Source organism: Cyclopterus lumpus, chromosome 6 (genome assembly GCF_009769545.1).
Source record: "Cyclopterus lumpus isolate fCycLum1 chromosome 6, fCycLum1.pri, whole genome shotgun sequence".
Taxonomy (NCBI): Eukaryota; Metazoa; Chordata; class Actinopteri; order Perciformes; family Cyclopteridae; genus Cyclopterus; species Cyclopterus lumpus.
Genome location: NC_046971.1, coordinates 2,017,501 through 2,035,878, shown reverse-complemented (window position 1 = coordinate 2,035,878; position 18,378 = coordinate 2,017,501). Strand labels below are relative to the sequence as shown.

At 46.2% G+C, this 18,378-nt stretch overlaps 2 protein-coding genes across 6 annotated transcripts in view; both read left to right on the top strand.

Annotated features, from left to right (window-relative positions):
* The first annotated feature begins 606 nt into the window (after positions 1-606).
* LOC117732595 (mixed lineage kinase domain-like protein) lies at positions 607-11,179 on the top strand. 4 transcript variants are annotated; one of them, XM_034535632.1, is made up of 11 exons: positions 607-677; positions 3,325-3,778; positions 4,153-4,251; positions 4,796-4,973; positions 5,679-5,779; positions 5,855-5,993; positions 6,573-6,657; positions 6,761-6,912; positions 7,700-7,749; positions 9,234-9,374; positions 10,339-11,179. In XM_034535632.1, the coding sequence occupies exons 2-11, from the start codon at positions 3,331-3,333 to the stop codon at positions 10,386-10,388; spliced, it is 1,443 nt and encodes a 480-aa protein (XP_034391523.1). In that variant the 5' UTR covers positions 607-677; positions 3,325-3,330; the 3' UTR covers positions 10,389-11,179. The 4 variants fall into 4 exon arrangements, 3 of the variants coding, with proteins under 3 accessions (XP_034391523.1, XP_034391522.1, XP_034391524.1); XR_004609612.1 differs by lacking the exon at positions 10,339-11,179 and having other exon boundaries at positions 7,700-8,136; positions 9,234-9,340; XM_034535631.1 differs by lacking the exon at positions 10,339-11,179 and having other exon boundaries at positions 9,234-9,812.
* A 3,132-nt stretch (positions 11,180-14,311) lies between these two features.
* rfwd3 (ring finger and WD repeat domain 3) overlaps positions 14,312-18,378 on the top strand; it is a 12,244-nt gene continuing 8,177 nt past the window's right edge. For both annotated transcript variants that reach the window (XM_034535660.1, XM_034535659.1), the window contains exons 1-6: positions 14,312-14,464; positions 16,107-16,405; positions 16,521-16,762; positions 16,867-16,922; positions 17,391-17,618; positions 17,698-17,789. In XM_034535660.1, the coding sequence (XP_034391551.1) occupies positions 16,107-16,405; positions 16,521-16,762; positions 16,867-16,922; positions 17,391-17,618; positions 17,698-17,789 (917 nt within the window). In that variant the 5' untranslated portion in view covers positions 14,312-14,464. The remainder of the gene's footprint in view (positions 14,465-16,106; positions 16,406-16,520; positions 16,763-16,866; positions 16,923-17,390; positions 17,619-17,697; positions 17,790-18,378) is intronic.

Genomic DNA, 18,378 nt, shown 5'->3' with positions numbered 1-18,378 from the left:
TCAGTAATATTGATCCAGAAACATAATTTCTAATTGTAAAATCCTGATAGTTCACTGTTTTTACCTTTTTACTTTGAGTACATTAGGTTTGTAGATAGTGGAGTATGGGACAAGGCTCTGTGCAAAGATGAATGTTTTTTTGATAAATAAAGAAGGTTTATTGAATTCCTCCACATAATATAGCATATAGAAACATTGCATATACAGACACACCTAAACTAAACATATTGTCCATACATTATATGGATTTATTGGAACGTAGGGACGTTTTTCTGCTTTAGTTGCTGACACGGTGCTTAAGTGACAACTCTGTGGATAAAAAGAGAATAAGACAAATCAATATTAGTCGTAGACGTTTCATGAATGAGCCCCGAATCTTAACAAAAGCGTTGCATTTCCCTTTAACTATTCAGAAAGAATACAACACAGCTTTTCCAGCTTGGTCTATTCATGGGTTTCCATAAAAGGCGTCTTTTTGTCTTCTTGATAAAGTGAGACGTCTCATCTGCTTCTTCTTTTCCTTCAGTGGTAAATAAATCAACCTCGGGTGTGTCATGAATCAAGTACATGGGGGGGGGGGGGGGGGGGGACAGGAAGTAGTGCGCAGCAGAGGGAGGAGCTGAGGGCAGCAGTTTCATTTTCACACAGCGACACACAGAAGAAGCCTTTCATTGCAGGTAAACAATCTTCACCTTTTTTAAAATCACCTGTCCAGTAAACGTCTCTGCTGACAGCTGCTGTGTGTGTGTGTGTGTGTGTGTGTGCTTGTTATTGATCCATATCTCTACCCTCTGTACAGCACAGAAGTACAACCAGCTTGTGTGTGCTGCAGGTTTCACACGGAGGACGTGTTGAGAACTGTCAAACAGGAATTCCCTTCAGGGCCCCAGAGTGCAGATAGTTTACCTGTCAGTCAAAGCACAGGGAGACAGCTGAGGATTAAACAAACTACAAAACCAACAAGAGAACATTTCAGAGGTTTTCTTGATTAATATTTAGTATTATTTTTCTCGCTGCAAAGCTCTCGCGGCGGCAATGTCGGCCAGCCGGATAGAACTCAACAACGAAATGATTCATTGATGTTTAGTTAGGAAGCTCAGAGGGAATCTAAACTGACTGCAACACATCACAGTATTCTTCAAGCTTCATTGACTCATTGACAGCCTTTCTGAAACTCAATTCACCCGTTTCCAGGCGGCAACCTCTAAAAAGTGTGTTAAAGCTGCCTTCTCTCTAGTGACCACCAGGGGGCGACTCCTCTGGTTGTATAGAAGTCTATGCTTCATGTGTTAAAGCTGCATTCTCTCTCCTGAACACCAGGGGGCGACTCCTCTGGTTGTATAGAAGTCTATGCTTCATGTGTTAAAGCTGCATTCTCTCTAGTGACCACCAGGGGGCGACTCCTCTGGTTGTATAGAAGTCTATGCTTCATGTGTTAAAGCTGCCTTCTCTCTAGTGACCACCAGGGGGCGACTCCTCTGGTTGTATAGAAGTCTATGCTTCATGTGTTGAAGCTGCATTCTCTCTACTGACCACCAGGGGGTGACTCCTCTGGTTGTATAGAAGTCTATGCTTCATGTGTTAAAGCTGCATTCTCTCTAGTGACCACCAGGGGGCGAATCCTCTGGTTGTATAGAAGTCTACGCTTCATGTGTTAAAGCTGCATTCTCTCTCCTGACCACCAGGGGGCGACTCCTCTGGTTGTATAGAAGTCTATGCTTCATGTGTTAAAGCTGCATTTTCTCTACTGACCACCAGGGGGCGACTCCTCTGGTTGTATAAAAGTCTATACTTCATGTGTTAAAGCTGCATTCTCTCTCCTGACCACCAGGGGGTGACTCCTCTGGTTGTATAGAAGTCTATGCTTCATGTGTTAAAGCTGCATTCTCTCTACTGACCACCAGGGGGCGACTCCTACGGTTGTATAGAAATCTATGCTTCATGTGTTAAAGCTGCATTCTCTCTCCTGACCACCAGGGGGCGACTCCTCTGGTTGTATAGAAGTCTATGCTTCATGTGTTAAAGCTGCATTCTCTCTCCTGACCACCAGGGGGCGACTCCTCTGGTTGTATAGAAGTCTATGCTTCATGTGTTAAAGCTGCATTCTCTCTCCTGACCACCAGGGGGCGACTCCTCTGGTTGTATAGAAGTCTATGCTTCATGTGTTAAAGCTGCATTCTCTCTCCTGACCACCAGGCTTCAATACAGTGTGATGTTCATTTAGTAAATTTTGGTCATTTAGAGTCAAACAGACCTTGAAGCATGGGTGTGCTTTAGGGCGGGGCTACACGGTGATTGACAGGTCTCTATCAGAAGGCGTCTCTACGTCCAGATGTACCCTGAAGCTATTTAACTCTCCATTAGCACTAATGGAGGGTAGAAGCACTCAAACTTAATCTAGTGTAATCTAATGTAGAATATAACGAGTGAGCACATTTACTCAAGTGCAGTATCAACTTAAGTACATTACAAGGTACTTGTACTTCACTTGAGTATTTCCATGTTCTGCTATTTTAATTTTCTTCTAGGTACAGAGTGTACTTTTTACTACATTTGACTGACAGCTTTAGCTTGTTCCTGTTCAGGTAAATCCTCGTATCTCCAGATGTGTTGATGATGAATGTTTGTGATGAACTGAAGGATGAAGTGTTCCTTTATGTGTTGAGAAAATCCTCTAAATAAACTCTTTAAAAAGCTTTTATTTTGAGAGAGACGAGGTTCTCACAGGACAGAGACGCTACAAACATATGATGATCTTAAAGATTGTGATGCGTTACAATTACAGGATACAAAAGGAGTTGAAGTGCAACCTACACATTATTATAGCAGGAAGAATAATCCAGAAACATCAGATAGATGGAGAGACAGCTCAGTTCACCTGAGTGACGATAAATTCACTTGGTTTTACATATTATTTCTTGAAGCAACACCCCAAAAGTCAATATTATCTTTGTGGTGGTGACGCTCTTTTATTTCAAACCTCTGTGTTAAATTGAGCCGTCAGAGGAGATCATTTAGTTATTTTGCTGTCGTCCTTAAATCTGAAGATCGTGGGTTCAATCCGCTCAGTCCATGTCAATGTGTCCTTCGGCAAGACACTTAACCCAAATATATAAATACAAAATATTCCCCGTAGGCTGTGCCATCGGTGTGTGAATGTTAGGTAGTCCTGAGGGGCAGGTGGCACCCGGCATGGTAGCTCCTGCCATGCAATGACATGTAGTCAGTGGTCGGAGGACTAGAAAAGTACAAGTCCATTTACCATCTTAAAACATTAATTAATTTGCTTTTAGCTCTGATTGAGTCCATTTTCATTCTCAACAGCTGATCATGGACTTCATTGAGCCCATCCTGGGCATTGCCTCAGAGATCTACAGCCTGGTTGAGAAGGTGAAGGCCAACAAGAAGCGCAGCCGGCGCGTTTGTTGCCGAGTCAAAGCCCTGGACGAGCTGGTGAGGTCCATCAAAAAGAGGGAGCCGGGACAAACCACCGCCGAGGTGGAGACGGCCCTCAGGGAACTCTCCTTCACCCTGAAGTCGGCCAAGGCGCTCATCGAGAAGTACACTCTGGCCAAGTGGGTGAAGCGCTTCCTGAATGCCGGCGATCACGAAGACGAGTTCAACAGCTTGAACGAACGCCTCAACGACGCCTTCCAGGTCCTGTCCGGCGCCCTGCAGCTGGAGCAGAGCGCCGTGCTGCGCCAGGTGTTCGAGATGGCCTCCAGAGAGAAGGAAGACGAAGTGGACCGGAAGGAGGACGACGCCGAAATGCAGAAACGTGAGACGAACTCATGTTGACCGGTCGAGGGAAGACGATCAGAATCAGCTCAGGCCATCTACATGAGCTTGAATTTGATCTTGTAGTTTTAATCTTTAAATGTTTTGTCTAATCAGGTGCATCAGGATAATTGATGTGCTTTTCAGATGGTTAAAAAGGCACAAAAACCGAGCTGTGGCCTAAGTTCCCTTTCCAATGCGGGACCTTTGTCAAGGACTCTCGAAATCTCTTTAAACACTTGTTTACGTCCTGCAAGCGTTCACCCCATCGGACAACTCAAAGGAGTTGTATGATACTTCATAGTCGGTTGTGTGAGGGTTAGAAATACTGTGCACTGGGTGGTTTTGGTTCATCGGCATTTGTTTGCTCCTCAGTGCTTCTGCACTACATGAAAGAGCAGCAGGAGAAAACAGATGCCATGCAGAAAGAAATGGAATACATCAAACTCAACGTGGAAAAGGTCGTCGCAATCTGTGAGTACACCAAAACCACTTCAATCTCCACCGGAGGGTTCAGGGCTCTGTGACGGCTGCATGTGGGAATAAGTTACAGGTTCAAGGTATGAACTTAAAGGGCGACACAGTCTCACAATGAAGTCTATTGGTTTTGTGTACAGGGACACGATTAATCTTTTTGGGACATTATGTTGAAAAATAAAATGAGGTAACAAAAGCAACAGTTAGGTTTAGACAACAAAACCACAATGAAACTACAACATGGTGTCGAACACACTCTTCTGGTTGATAGTCCTGTTTGTTGGACCCGTCCTCCTGCTCTCCTTTATAGTCTTTCTTTATATATTATAAAGTGCATCTCTTGCTCTGACTGTTGCTTTATCACGTGGATGCATTTAATTTGTGTGTCCACCACGAATAAAGCTCCTAATTGACGTTCCATTGGTAAACATTTCCGTTCTCAGCGACATGAAAAACATCTGGTTTACTTCCTGTGGTCAAATAAAACAGTTATTGTGGATGTAACGGTCAGACAGCTGTAATGAACTAACTGTTTTCACAGTGAACAAGCCCAGCATCACTGATGAAGACATCCGGATGATCAAACCACACGAGCTGAAATACGGATACCCCAAAAAGCCCTTCATGACAACACCGACCTCCGAGGTCTACAAAGGAGAGTACCGCCGGTTCCCGGTGGCCATCAAGAGATACACCGACACTATTGACACCAGCCTGAGGTCTGTGGCCCGTTTCAGGACAATGTTGAATAAGTACATTTGATGTTGTATGAATATATATTGTGTTTCTTCCCTTTGCCGAGGTAACACTCGTAACCTCGTGATCTGATTGACTATATAGGCATGCACAGGGCCACAGAACAGCGCCACCCAGTGTACATATATATAGTAACGTTTTCATTACCACGTTTGGCTTTTACATACTCCTTTTTGTTTGGATAAAAAACAAAACAGATGTGATTTCATTAGGCCAGTGTTATTTGTTTTCCCGGAGGCTTAAATTCATCCGTAGACTCCCAATAAAAGACAAACGAAGAGGGATCGTTTCTCCGTTGCTCTTCCTGATCGTTCTTTCCTTTTTTTTACACTTAGGACTCGTTATTGCGTCCTCGTGTGGACGGAGATGTTCTTTTCGCTCTCAGCTTGACCCCTTTGCCACCAAAGCCCAAAATAAAAAACCTTCTGCATCCAAGATGCAAGTCTGATTTTGAGACGCATTGAGGCAACATGTCGCTCCATGATTATCTCACTGCCTTGCAGCTGCCTGGAAAATGACATTGATTTGGATAAAACCGATGCATTCGTTAGCTAGCTATGAAGATAACTCATGGGATTAGAACACCATGTCGTCTTTGTATTGTTCACACGCAGCCTTGTGTATTAGTACGCGACACACTGCGACTGATAGCTATTCCCTGTCTCCAGCGAGTTGCGGGAGGTTTTCAAGAAGGACGTCGACACCATGCAGCGGTTTGAGTCGCCCAACATCCTGCGAATGTTTGGCATCTGTGTGCAGGACGAGGACGGTGAGTGAACGTCAAAGAGCATCGTGGCACTTTGCACCCTTTTTAAAATAACATCCCTGCGCCGTGTGTTCGTAGGACCCAGCCCTCAGTTCCTCATCGTCATGGAGTACTGCGAGAAGGGAAGTCTCCGTCAGGTTCTGGACTCAGAAGGTCTCAGTCTGTCCTGGACCACGAAAGCTTGTATGTGTCGGGACGCGGCGCGAGGACTCTACCGGTCCGTCTTCTGCAATCATTTAATACAACAACAAAATCATAAAAAACACATTTATATTCATTTGTCTTTTTAAGTAGAACAATTGTATGCCGAAAAAAAGCTGATTCTCTTACTTGTAGAGAAGTATTAGCATTAAGGTATACAAAAATGTACGTATACTAACATTACTAAAAAAACAAGTTAATTTAAAGAAAGAATAAATGTTTTCATTGCCACTGATGCACACACACATTTTCCTGGATAATAATGTAATCATGACCGTTGGTGGAAGAAGTATTAACAATACCACAGTGTCAACATATACTGGATCTACGGAATATTTGCAGCTGATAAACGTGGAGCTGATTCTAATTATTTGGTATGCTGCTGGGTGGCTCAATCCATAAGAATACGGCAGAATGTATTCTTTTTTTTTGTGGTAGAAATCTGAATCTGCAAAGTAACTAAAGCTGATAAATAGTTAGTGGAGTAACAAGTGAAATGTAGGGGAGTAGAAGTCTAAAGTACCTGAAACTCTCTCTGTCTGGTTTATGGATCATAGAAGGTACCATCGTGATCATAATCCCTCTTTTCTCTTAGGCTGCACCACACTGAAGAGAAATCAAAGGTTCACGGATGCATCAACAGCAACAAGTTCCTGGTGGCTGACGGCAACATAGTGAAGGTACTGAAGCAAAGTGCATGCTGGGATTGCTGACGGCCCCACTGGTTGGCGGTATTGAAGACGTTGGAGGGGGGTTGAATGTTGTTGTTGTTGTTGTTTTTAGCTGGGAGGCTTTGAGCTGGCCAAAACTGAGACGTCGCTGAGGAAGCTGACGAAGAACAAAGTTTCCAAAATTACGAGGTCCCTGAGCTACTCGTCTCCACAGATGCTGGACGACATCAACTACATCAACAACACGGCGTGCGAGATCTACAGGTCGGACCCAGGAGTCGAGCTTGTGTGCGCTGATAAAATTCAAATATGAACATGTCTATGGATTAAAGAAAAGACAATGAAGTGTCCATGAACGTGAGATATGAGTTTACAGATAATTACAAACCCTCCTCGTCATAGTGGAGGTTGATTTATGGCTTTTTGCCGGTTACGCCTACAGTCTATATGTTCATATCTCTGAGTTACACTCATTGTCTTTGTGATTCTTGTCAGTTAAACAAAGCTGCTCTCTGTACCAACGCCATTCAGATTTATGAGTTGTTAGTACGTTATTAAGGGTTGAGTTGGTATTAACGGCCTTATTAACAACCCTCTGAACCCACAAATACACCGGAATTGAAAAGCATGTTTTCTTTAGACCATCGCCAAAACTACAACATTTATCACAGCAGGAAGACAGATTTTCATCTTTACGACGATCCTTGAACGCATCATGTGTTACAACAGTTACATCAGAAAACTAAACCAACTCTAAGCTCAAGGGTTTATAACAATTAATAACAGCGTTGTAAAGGGTTTATGAGTTGTTATTAACATCTTTATTAAGGGTTTATGAGTTATTAACAGCTTTATTAATGGTTTAAGAGCTTTATGATTTGTTACTAACAACTTTAATAAAAGCTTTATTAATAGTGTATGAGTTGTTACTAACAGCTTTATTAAAAGCCTTATTGCAGCTTATGAGTTATCACTAACAAGTAACCATAAGAACTTTAAAAACATACAATGTAATTGTTCTCTCCCTAACTTGGACATGTTTGTCTTCCAGCTTAGGAATCGTCCTGTGGGAAGTGGCAACGGGCAGAAGACCTTTTGATGGTGCGTACCTGCAGAAGCACGACGGACCACTGTTGACTCACCTCCGTTTGGTTTGGTAGCAGCTCTCTAGTGGGGCAATATGGTACTACAAGCTCCTTAAGATATGATGGTGCATCACCAATCAAGGCTTTGTAGGTGAGGAGAAGAATTTTAAATGTGATAGGTGGACTCATCCCCACCAGAGATGAGTCCAATGAGGGAGGCGTCATGCGCAAACTTCAGGAGCTTGACGGATGGTGACTGGAGCAGCTGTTGGTGTACAGGGAGAAGAGCAGAGGGGAAAGAACTTGGTGGGAACCGGTGCTGATGGACCGAGAGGCTGAGACTTGTTTTCCCAGCCTCACGTGCTGCTTCCTGTCAGACAGGAAGTCTGTGATCCACTTGCAGGTGAGAGAGATTTCCATGCAGCAGAGACGGGGTGATGGTGTTGAAGGCAGAGCTGAAGTCCACAAACAGGATCCTGCCGTAGGTTCCTGGGGAGTCCAGATGCTGGAGGATGAAGTGAAGGGCCATGTTGATAGCATCCTCTACAGACCTGTTGGCTCTGTAGGCGGACTGCAGGGGGTCCACACGTGGGTCGTGAGGGTTTTCAGGTGGGACGGGACTAGGCGTTCAAAGGACTTCATGACCACAGAGGTCAGGGCGACGGGCCTGTAGTCATGAAGTCCTGTGATCCTTTTTTGGGGACGGGGATGATGGTGGAGGCCTTAAAGCAGGCTGGTACATGGCATGTCTCCAGAGAGGTGTTGAAGACGTCTGTCAACACCTGAGACAGCACAATGCCTCAAGGTGGAGGGGGAGACGGAGTCTGGGCCGGCTGCTTTGTGGGGGTTCTGTCTTTAAACAGCCTGTTGATGTCTCTCTCCTGAATAGAGAGGGTCTTCACTGGGGAGGGGGAAGGGGGAGGTGTTGGGATGGGTGGTACAGAGGCGTGAGCCCCTGATGGGCTGGGGAGGGGGGGCTGGTTGATGGGGCTGTGGGGGATGTTCCATTCATGGAGTTGGGGGTTTTGGGCGTGTAATTGGCGATTTGCCTGGTGCATGATGGTACACAGCTGTCCTCACAGAAGCTGATGTATGAGGTTAGAGCCTCTGTGAACTCATCCAGACTGTTGGTAGCAGTCCTGACGACATCCCAGTCTGTGCAGTCTAAACACGCCCGATGACCCTCCAGAGCTTCACCGGTCCACTTCTTGAATGTCCTCACCACAGGTTTGCAGAGCTTTACTTTCTGCCTGTATGATAATCAGATGGACCACGTGGTGGTCCATCTGATTATCATACAGGCAGAAAGTAAGAAATTTAAATAATACTTAAATATGAACCTCGTGGTGATGCCAGAGGGAAAAGTTTGGGGGTCTCCAAAGTTTTTGACGTTCAACCTCTGGGGAGCATGAATGTCTGAACAAAGTGGCAATCCATCCAATGGTTGGCGAGATGTGCCGATAGACTGACGCCTAAAAGTACGACTCGCTTTTCTTCCAGGTTGGTCAAACAAGGACATCTATAAGAAAGTGTGCAAAGAGGAATTCATGGAGGAGCTCCCCCACGATTGTCCCAAAGGACTGGCGGATCTGATCAACGCCTGTCGGGCCCACGACAGCTTCCAGAGACCTTCTGCTGGAGGTAGCTCACAACCACGTCCATCACCACCCTGTTTAGATTTAGTGGAGCATTTGAAGGTTTTTATGAGGTCAGTTGGTGTTTGTGTAACGTAGGAGATCTCTCGTGACTTCTTTGCCCATTCTAAAAAACAAGACTGTTTACTGTTAGAGAGCTTCAAGTCTAATGTGAGGAAAACATACTTTGTTTTACAAACTGTTTTTGAGTAAAGTAACTTCATGAATCCTTTAGCTGGTCCTGAATCAGTCTGAGTCTAGTCCTGATCCTATATAGACCTCAGTGTAGTCCTGGTCTTGACCTACATCAGTAAACGGACCACCAGATAGAAGATGGTCCGGTTCTATAGAGTTCTTCTTAAAGCTCCTCATCGGAGCCACCGGGTCGGATTCTGGTGAAACCAGATGACATCATGCAGGTTCACCAGAACCTCCTTCAGCTCAGACTCCGGCAGAGACCAGTCCACCGTGGACAGACCCAGATCCAGCAGAGACCAGTCCACCGTGGACAGACCCAGATCCAGCAGAGACCAGTCCACCGTGGACAGACCCAGATCCAGCAGAGACCAGTCCACCGTCCCAGATCCAGCAGAGACCAGTCCACCGTGGACAGACCCAGATCCAGCAGAGACCAGTCCACCGTGGACAGACCCAGATCCAGTAGAGACCAGTCCACTGTGGACAGACCCAGATCCAACCCTAACCCTATTTCTTTGCATATATTATTAAATAAATATGACAGGGGGATGTGATCCAAAAGGTTTAATTAAAAGGGCATTTTTTATTTCATCAACACTACGTCAACACTATGGCCCTCTGTCCTTTTATCTCATCATCATCATCATATGGAGAAAAAAAACAATGCGCACAAAACTGCTGTAAATTCATAAATCAAAAGGAACATTTACATAAGTTCAATAATGGGTCAAATTGTGAATACTTGGTTGTAACCCCAACATTCTCTTCTCCAGTGCTGGTGGATATGCTGCAAAGCGTGGTGGCCGAGTTGGAGAGGTCGTAAGCCTCTTCCTCCCTCCTCCTCTTCGTCAGCAGCAGTCCTCGGGGGACTGGCCTGTAACTTCTTAACAAGCCGCACGGAAAGTTTACACTAAAAGCCGTACTTTTTTAAATTCTGTTAGTTCGCTGTGACTCTGTGAGCATCCCATAATGTTCAAACCTGCATTTGTACCTTTAGAATAGATTGCATGTGAAGGGGCGGTGTTTCAGGGAGATTTATGAGCCACTACACTGTAAAAACTCTGTTCATTCATAAAAGCACATACCGGTTAAACAACAACAATACTTCTGTCGGCATGTTTTAGTCGTTACGTTTACTATGACGATGGATGGATTACGAGACGGGAGGAAAACACACACACATTCACACAACCTGGTCTGAAGTACACGTATTGTTTGTTCGGCTTGTCAAATGACATGTCATGTCATGTCATGTCATGGATTTGTCAGCTAAATGAAATGTAATTCAATGTCAATATAAGTCAACAACAGCTAAGCTAGCTTAGCATGCTAGCTAGCTAACTTAGCTATGTTCCACGCACAAATGCAGCGACTTTTTTTAAATTATCGCCCGGGAAGAGAAAGATCGAGCGAGACCAGACAGTTCTGTCGAGTGAAGCCGCGTTCTCTCTCGGCTTCTCTGGTTGTATAGAAGTCTATGATCTAAATAACACGTTTGTCTCTTGCCATTGACTTCCTTGTTGTCTCCTCTCGTTTCCTTGTTGTCTCCTCTTGTTTCCGTGTTTTCTCCTTGTTCCCTCTTGTTTCCTTGTTGTCTCCTCTTGTTTCCTTGTTGTCTCCTCTTGTTTCCTTGTTGTCTCCTCTCGTTTCCTTGTTGTCTCCTCTTGTTTCCGTGTTTTCTCCTTGTTCCCTCTTGTTTCCTTGTTGTCTCCTCTTGTTTCCTTGTTGTCTCCTCTCGTTTCCTTGTTGTCTCCTTGTTCCCTCTTGTTTCCTTGTTGTCTCCTCTTGTTTCCTTGTTGTCTCCTCTTGTTTCCTTGTTGTCTCCTCTTGTTTCCTTGTTTTCTCCTCGTTTCCATGTTGTCTCCTTGTTCCCTCTTGTTTCCTTGTTGTCTCCTCTTGTTTCCTTGTTGTCTCCTCTCGTTTCCTTGTTGTCTCCTCTTGTTTCCGTGTTTTCTCCTTGTTCCCTCTTGTTTCCTTGTTGTCTCCTCTCGTTTCCTTGTTGTCTCCTTGTTCCCTCTTGTTTCCTTGTTGTCTCCTCTTGTTTCCTTGTTTTCTCCTTGTTTTCTCCTTGTTCCCTCGTTTCCTTGTTGTCTCCTCTTGTTTCCTTGTTGTCTCCTCGTTCCCTCTTGTTTCCTTGTTGTCTCCTCGTTCCCTCTTGTTTCCTTGTTGTCTCCTCTCGTTTCCTTGTTTTCTCCTTGTTCCCTCTTGTTTCCTTGTTGTCTCCTCTTGTTTCCTTGTTTTCTCCTCGTTTCCTTGTTGTCTCCTCGTTCCCTCTTGTTTCCTTGTTGTCTCCTCTTGTTTCCTTGTTGTCTCCTTGTTCCCTCTTGTTTCCTTGCTGTCTCCTCATTCCCTCTTGTTTCCTTGTTGTCTCCTCTTGTTTCCTTGTTTTCTCCTCGTTCCCTCTTGTTTCCTTGTTGTCTCCTCGTTCCCTCTTGTTTCCTTGTTGTCTCCTCTCATGTCCTTGTTGTCTCCTCGTTCCCTCTTGTTTCCTTGTTGTCTCCTCTTGTTTCCTTGTTGTCTCCTCGTTCCCTCTTGTTCCCTTGTTGTCTCCTCTTGTTTCCTTGTTTTCTCCTCGTTCCCTCTTGTTTCCTTGTTGTCTCCTCTTGTTTCCTTGCTGTCTCCTCGTTCCCTCTTGTTTCCTTGTTGTCTCCTCTCATGTCCTTGCTGTCTCCTTGTTCCCTCTTGTTTCCTTGTTGTCTCCTCTTGTTTCCTTGTTTTCTCCTCGTTCCCTCTTGTTTCCTTGTTGTCTCCTCTTGTTTCCTTGTTTTCTCCTCGTTCCCTCTTGTTTCCTTGTTGTCTCCTCGTTCCCTCTTGTTTCCTTGTTGTCTCCTCTTGTTTCCTTGTTTTCTCCTCGTTCCCTCTTGTTTCCTTGTTGTCTCCTCTTGTTTCCTTGTTGTCTCCTCGTTCCCTCTTGTTTCCTTGTTGTCTCCTCTTGTTTCCTTGCTGTCTCCTCGTTCCCTCTTGTTTCCTTGTTGTCTCCTCTTGTTTCCTTGCTGTCTCCTCGTTCCCTCTTGTTTCCTTGTTGTCTCATCTCATGTCCTTGCTGTCTCCTCGTTCCCTCTTGTTTCCTTGTTGTCTCCTCGTTCCCTCTTGTTTCCTTGTTGTCTCCTCTTGTTTCCTTGTTGTCTCCTCGTTCCCTCTTGTTTCCTTGTTGTCTCCTCTTGTTTCCTTGTTTTCTCCTCGTTCCCTCTTGTTTCCTTGTTGTCTCCTCGTTCCCTCTTGTTTCCTTGTTGTCTCCTCTCATGTCCTTGCTGTCTCCTTGTTCCCTCTTGTTTCCTTGTTGTCTCCTCTTGTTTCCTTGTTTTCTCCTCGTTCCCTCTTGTTTCCTTGTTGTCTCCTCTTGTTTCCTTGTTTTCTCCTCGTTCCCTCTTGTTTCCTTGTTGTCTCCTCGTTCCCTCTTGTTTCCTTGTTGTCTCCTCTTGTTTCCTTGTTTTCTCCTTGTTCCCTCGTTTCCTTGTTGTCTCCTCTTGTTTCCTTGTTGTCTCCTCGTTCCCTCTTGTTTCCTTGTTGTCTCCTCTTGTTTCCTTGCTGTCTCCTCGTTCCCTCTTGTTTCCTTGTTGTCTCCTCTTGTTTCCTTGCTGTCTCCTCGTTCCCTCTTGTTTCCTTGTTGTCTCATCTCATGTCCTTGCTGTCTCCTCGTTCCCTCTTGTTTCCTTGTTGTCTCCTCGTTCCCTCTTGTTTCCTTGTTGTCTCCTCGTTCCCTCTTGTTTCCTTGTTGTCTCCTCTTGTTTCCTTGTTTTCTCCTCGTTCCCTCTTGTTTCCTTGTTGTCTCCTCTTGTTTCCTTGTTGTCTCCTCGTTCCCTCTTGTTTCCTTGTTGTCTCCTCTCATGTCCTTGCTGTCTCCTCGTTCCCTCTTGTTTCCTTGTTGTCTCCTCTCATGTCTTTGTTGTCTCCTCGTTCCCTCTTGTTTCCTTGTTGTCTCCTCTCATGTCTTTGTTGTCTCCTTGTTCCCTCTTGTTTCCTTGTTGTCTCCTCTTGTTTCCTTGTTGTCTCCTCGTTCCCTCTTGTTTCCTTGTTGTCTCCTCTCATGTCTTTGTTGTCTCCTTGTTCCCTCTTGTTTCCTTGTTGTCTCCTCTCATGTCCTTGCTGTCTCCTCGTTCCCTCTCGTTTCCTTGTTGTCGAGTGAAGCCAACGCTTCGTGTCTTAAAGCTGCGTTCTCTCTCGACTTCTCTGGTTGTATAGAAGTCTATGATCTAAATAACACATTTGTCTCTTGCCATTGACTCCCAGAGATATTTTGTCTCATGGTGGTCCACCAGAAAGGGGCGTGACTTAGCCTCTCTACATAGGAGTGAGACACAAATCACCACAAATCCTCTCAGCCAATAGAAGTGATGTTTGATGAAACATGGGTGCTCAAATGTTGAAACAAGCCGAATAAAACCAATGAACAAACCAAAGAAAACTCCATTGCTTCTCCTCTTTTTATTCTTTCCCATATCATAAATCTCAACTAACTGAGATATTATATATTTACAAATCTGGGTGGAGGTCCAATAAAGGATTATTATTAAAATATTGATGGCTGAATGACACTATCTCATGTGATAGTACGCCACAATTATGGGATGGTAAGTCACAATTATGAGATAGTAAGTCATTATTATGACTTTAATTTAGTTAATTTTCTCATCACAGTGGCGGAAATGGGGTTTCCAACCGGTTACCGTAGAATCGCTTCGGAGATCCATCTTCTCGGAACACGATCTTCGGCGCCGACGTCACAGGGGGGAGGGGCACGGGAGGGGGCCGGACGAGGCGGGCTTTGGTCGCCGGGAGATTCGATCCCTGACCGCGGGTCCCGACTGCGTCTTCCTCCCGCTGGAGACACGGAAGGAACCGTGGAACCCCTGTTGTTGATCCGCGGGGTCTCCCACACGCCGTCACCTCCGCGTTCAGGTAACCAGGAGCCTTCGCCCCGCACGTTGCCAACGAGCCACCGCTCACCACCTCATGAAGCACCGCGGGTTTTATATTTTAGCCGCGGATCAAAACGGATGATCGCATTGTTGTTGTTATTATTATTTACGTGTTGTTGTGTAACGTTACTGATACGTAACCCCCCTCTCTCTGAATTGAGGACAAGCAGCTACTGTCGGCGGTTTTTTTACCCGGAGGCCCTAGAGACCTCGGTGTCTAGTTCGGCGTGTAGCCGTGAAAGGCGTCTCCAGGCCCCGCAACGCAGCGGCACGTTCGCCGTTGCAAGCGGTAGTTTTTTTGTTTTTGGACAGTTGGGGCTTCCGTACTCGGCAGGTAGAGAGGGCAAGTATTGCGCTTTCAGAAACCTTTTACTTTCAGGGAAAGTACAAATACCACAGTAAATACTGCAAGTACAAGGCATTCAAAGTATTATCATGTAGTTTGAGTTTTAAAATATAAAGTATTGAAAACGTTCCCTGCCAGTGTTTTACTGTACCAGATGTGATGTTTCTGGATTAACACTATAATGCTGTTTGTTTGGCTTCATCGTTGCACTATTGTTTTGTTTGCTATTGTTTTGTTTGCTGTTTCTGTCCCTTTCTGGTCCGGGTTCTCCAGTCTGGACAATGATGTCTTCAGTGTCTCCAGATGGTCCAGTTAGCAGCCAGTGATGCAGCCAAATGGGGAATTTCACTGTCTGGTCAGGGTTCATTACTAGAACTGGTACGGGCGTCGAAACGGGAGCTTATGGTGTTAACTGTGCTTCTATACGGTTAATGGTACCGTGTGTTAATGGTTCCATGTGTTAATGGTTCCATGTGTTAATGGTCCAGTGTGTTAATGTGTTAATGGTACCGTGTGTTAATGGTTCCATGTGTTAATGGTACCGTGTGTTAATGGTTCCATGTGTTAATGGTACCGTGTGTTAATGGTTCCATGTGTTAATGGTCCAGTGTGTTAATGGTCCAGTGTGTTAATGTGTTAATGGTCCAGTGTGTTAATGTGTTAATGGTCCAGTGTGTTAATGGTCCAATGTGTTAATGTGTTAATGGTCCAGTGTGTTAATGTGTTAATGGTCCCGTGTGTTAATGATCCAGTGTGTTAATGTGTTAATGGTTCCGTGTGTTAATGGTCCAGTGTGTTAATGTGTTAATGGTCCAGTGTGTTAATGGTCCAGTGTGTTAATGTGTTAATGGTTCCGTGTGTTAATGGTCCAGTGTGTTAATGTGTTAATGGTCCAGTGTGTTAATGGTTCCGTGTGTTAATGGTCCAGTGTGTTAATGTGTTAATGGTTCCGTGTGTTAATGGTCCAATGTGTTAATGTGTTAATGGTCCAGTGTGTTAATGTGTTAATGGTCCCATGAGTTGATGAGAAAAGGAAAGCCTCATTTTGAGTCCATCGTCGTCCTCGACGCGGCAAACCGCAATTTAGTCTGCGTCGTCGTTTTCGACGCTTCCCTTTCTTTGACCGACTCTGTTTTGGGGGCCTGAACCTCCGTGGTGGTCTCGATGCGCCGGCGTGAACGCGGCAAACGATATAAAAGTAACCTGGCGGTGTAAACGTAGCCTCAGGGTGAAGGAGGGGCACTAATTTAACCCCTTGACCCGTGTTCTGGTGCAGATGGAGGCCATGGAGGTGGACTTCCCGGGGGTGATGCTGGGCGCAGGAGGAGGCAGCCGGCGCAGCCGACAGCGCGCCATTAACATCGCGGCCGATTTAGCCGGATCGGACGCCGCCGCGCCGCAAGACATCTCGGACTCCAGCGGCACCGAGGTGGACGAGGACAACGAGGCGGAATGGACGGCGCCGAGCGCGCCGCCCAGACTTCCTGCCACCTGGGCGTTCAGCCATTGGGCGGTGGGCGGGTCGGCGGCCGCACCGTCGGCCGCTCAGGGGGCGCGAATACGGAGGAGGCTCAGGTACCCAGAAGGAACGCAGGAAGGAGGCGTTACGCAAGGATCAACGGGTGTCATTACGCAACATGGCTTACCATTAAACCTGTGTGTGTGTGTGTGTGTGTGTGTGTGTGTGTAGGCAGGGCCTCAGGGTGCACTACCCCAGCCAGACGGCAGCGCCCTCCAGAGGCTTTCCAGACTTCCTGCTCCGGGCACCGGCCGCCAGCGTGGCCGAGCCAGAGTCCGGCAGCACCACCGAGGTCAGCGAGTCTGAGGATGACGAGGAAGGCCCGGCCGCCGCTCCGGGGCCCGTCGACCCGGCGCCGCCGCCGCCCGCCGGTCCTCGCCTCAACTCGCAACCGCAGGAAGCCGGCTCGCGCAGTGAGTCCGACCGGCGTCGTGCGCTCGGCTTCTCGCAGACCAGAGTCTCCGTGTTGAAGTCTGGGAGTCCGGTTTTCATTTTAAAATATTCCCTCTGTGTTCAGACTCCGGTTCAGCTGCAGACGTCGAGCGGCCAGAAGCTCCAAGTCAGAACGTCCAGGTAACGTTATCATACCTGTGCAAATGAAGGAAAATGAGGAGTCACTGTTAATCAGATACATGTTATAGTTCCTTTGGTTGCTCCACTCTCTTGATGTATTCCCTCAGTAAACATTGTAAACATTAGTTTTTGGTCTCAATCTCTAGTTTCAAGTCTTCTTCAATACAGAATGATGTTCATTTAGTAAATTATGGACATTTAGAGTCAAACAGACCATAATGGAGGGGATGCTTTAGGGGCGGGGCTACACAGTGATTGACAGAGACGGCGTATACGTCTGTCAGTCCTCCTCAGTTTAGATATGGTCACTTCCTGTTCACTGGTTGCAAAAAAACCAAGATGGCGACGGCCGTAACGCCGAACTCGAGGCTTCAAAACGTCCACTTCTTCTCACGACACAGAACGTTTTTTTAATGTTTTTATTGTCCACGTCGCTCACCAACTGCTTTTTAATCTCGTCGCCTCCAGCCGGCCCCCGTGGCCACGCCCCTTATGGCCACGCCCCCCACGGCCCCGGCGCCCATGCAGCCGTCGCAGTCGGAAGAGGGCGAAGGCGACGTCTGCTCCATCTGCTTCGAGGCGTGGACGACGGCGGGCGAGCACCGGCTGTCCGCCCTGCGCTGCGGACACCTCTTCGGCTTCACCTGCATCCGCCGCTGGGTGTCCGCTCAGGGCCCGTCCGCCAAGTGTCCGCAGGTCAGCGCCCTTACTGTATTACACCCCGCCCCCCAGGGCGCATCCTGCCTGTCACTCATGAGCATGTGTCTGTCTTCAGTGCAACAAGAAGGCGAAGCGCTCCGACATCGTTCTGCTGTACGCTCCCAAGCTGAGAGCGCTCGACAACTCCGAGCAGGAGATCCTCAAGAAGTGAGTGATGTGTGTCAATAACTATACACGGGATGAATATGGAAAATAAATAGATTTATGCATCGATGCATGAATAAAAGTTGAGAATCAAACGTCAAATAACAAAATGCATATCGTGTATTTATTTATACATTTTTGTTCACCTACATTTATTATTCTATTTATTTACTCCGCTTTTTTTACTATGCTTCATGTGTTAAAGCTGCATTCTCTCTACTGAACACCAGGGGGCGACTCCTCTGGTTGTATAGAAGTCTATGCTTCATGTGTTAAAGCTGCATTCTCTCTACTGAACACCAGGGGGCGACTCCTCTGGTTGTATAGAAGTCTATGCTTCATGTGTTAAAACTGCATTCTCTCTCCTGACCACCAGGGGGCGACTCCTCTGGTTGTATAGAAGTCTATGCTTCATATGTTAAAGCTGCATTCTCTCTCCTGACCACCAGGGGCGACTCCTCTGGTTGTATAGAAGTCTATGCTTTATGTGTTAAAGCTGCATTCTCTCTCCTGACCACCAGGGGGCGACTCGTCTGTTGTATAGAAGTCTATGTTTCATGTGTTAAAGCTGCATTCTCTCTCCTGACCACCA

Bases quoted from the DNA above. Each gene is read 5' to 3' on its own strand.
- LOC117732595 (XM_034535631.1), top strand. From the start codon at position 3,331: ATGGACTTCATTGAGCCCATCCTGGGCATTGCCTCAGAGATCTACAGC. The intron at 4,974-5,678 runs GTCTGTGGCCCG...CCCTGTCTCCAG, and splicing joins ACTATTGACACCAGCCTGAG to CGAGTTGCGGGAGGTTTTCA. The intron at 5,994-6,572 runs GTCCGTCTTCTG...CTTTTCTCTTAG, and splicing joins GCGGCGCGAGGACTCTACCG to GCTGCACCACACTGAAGAGA.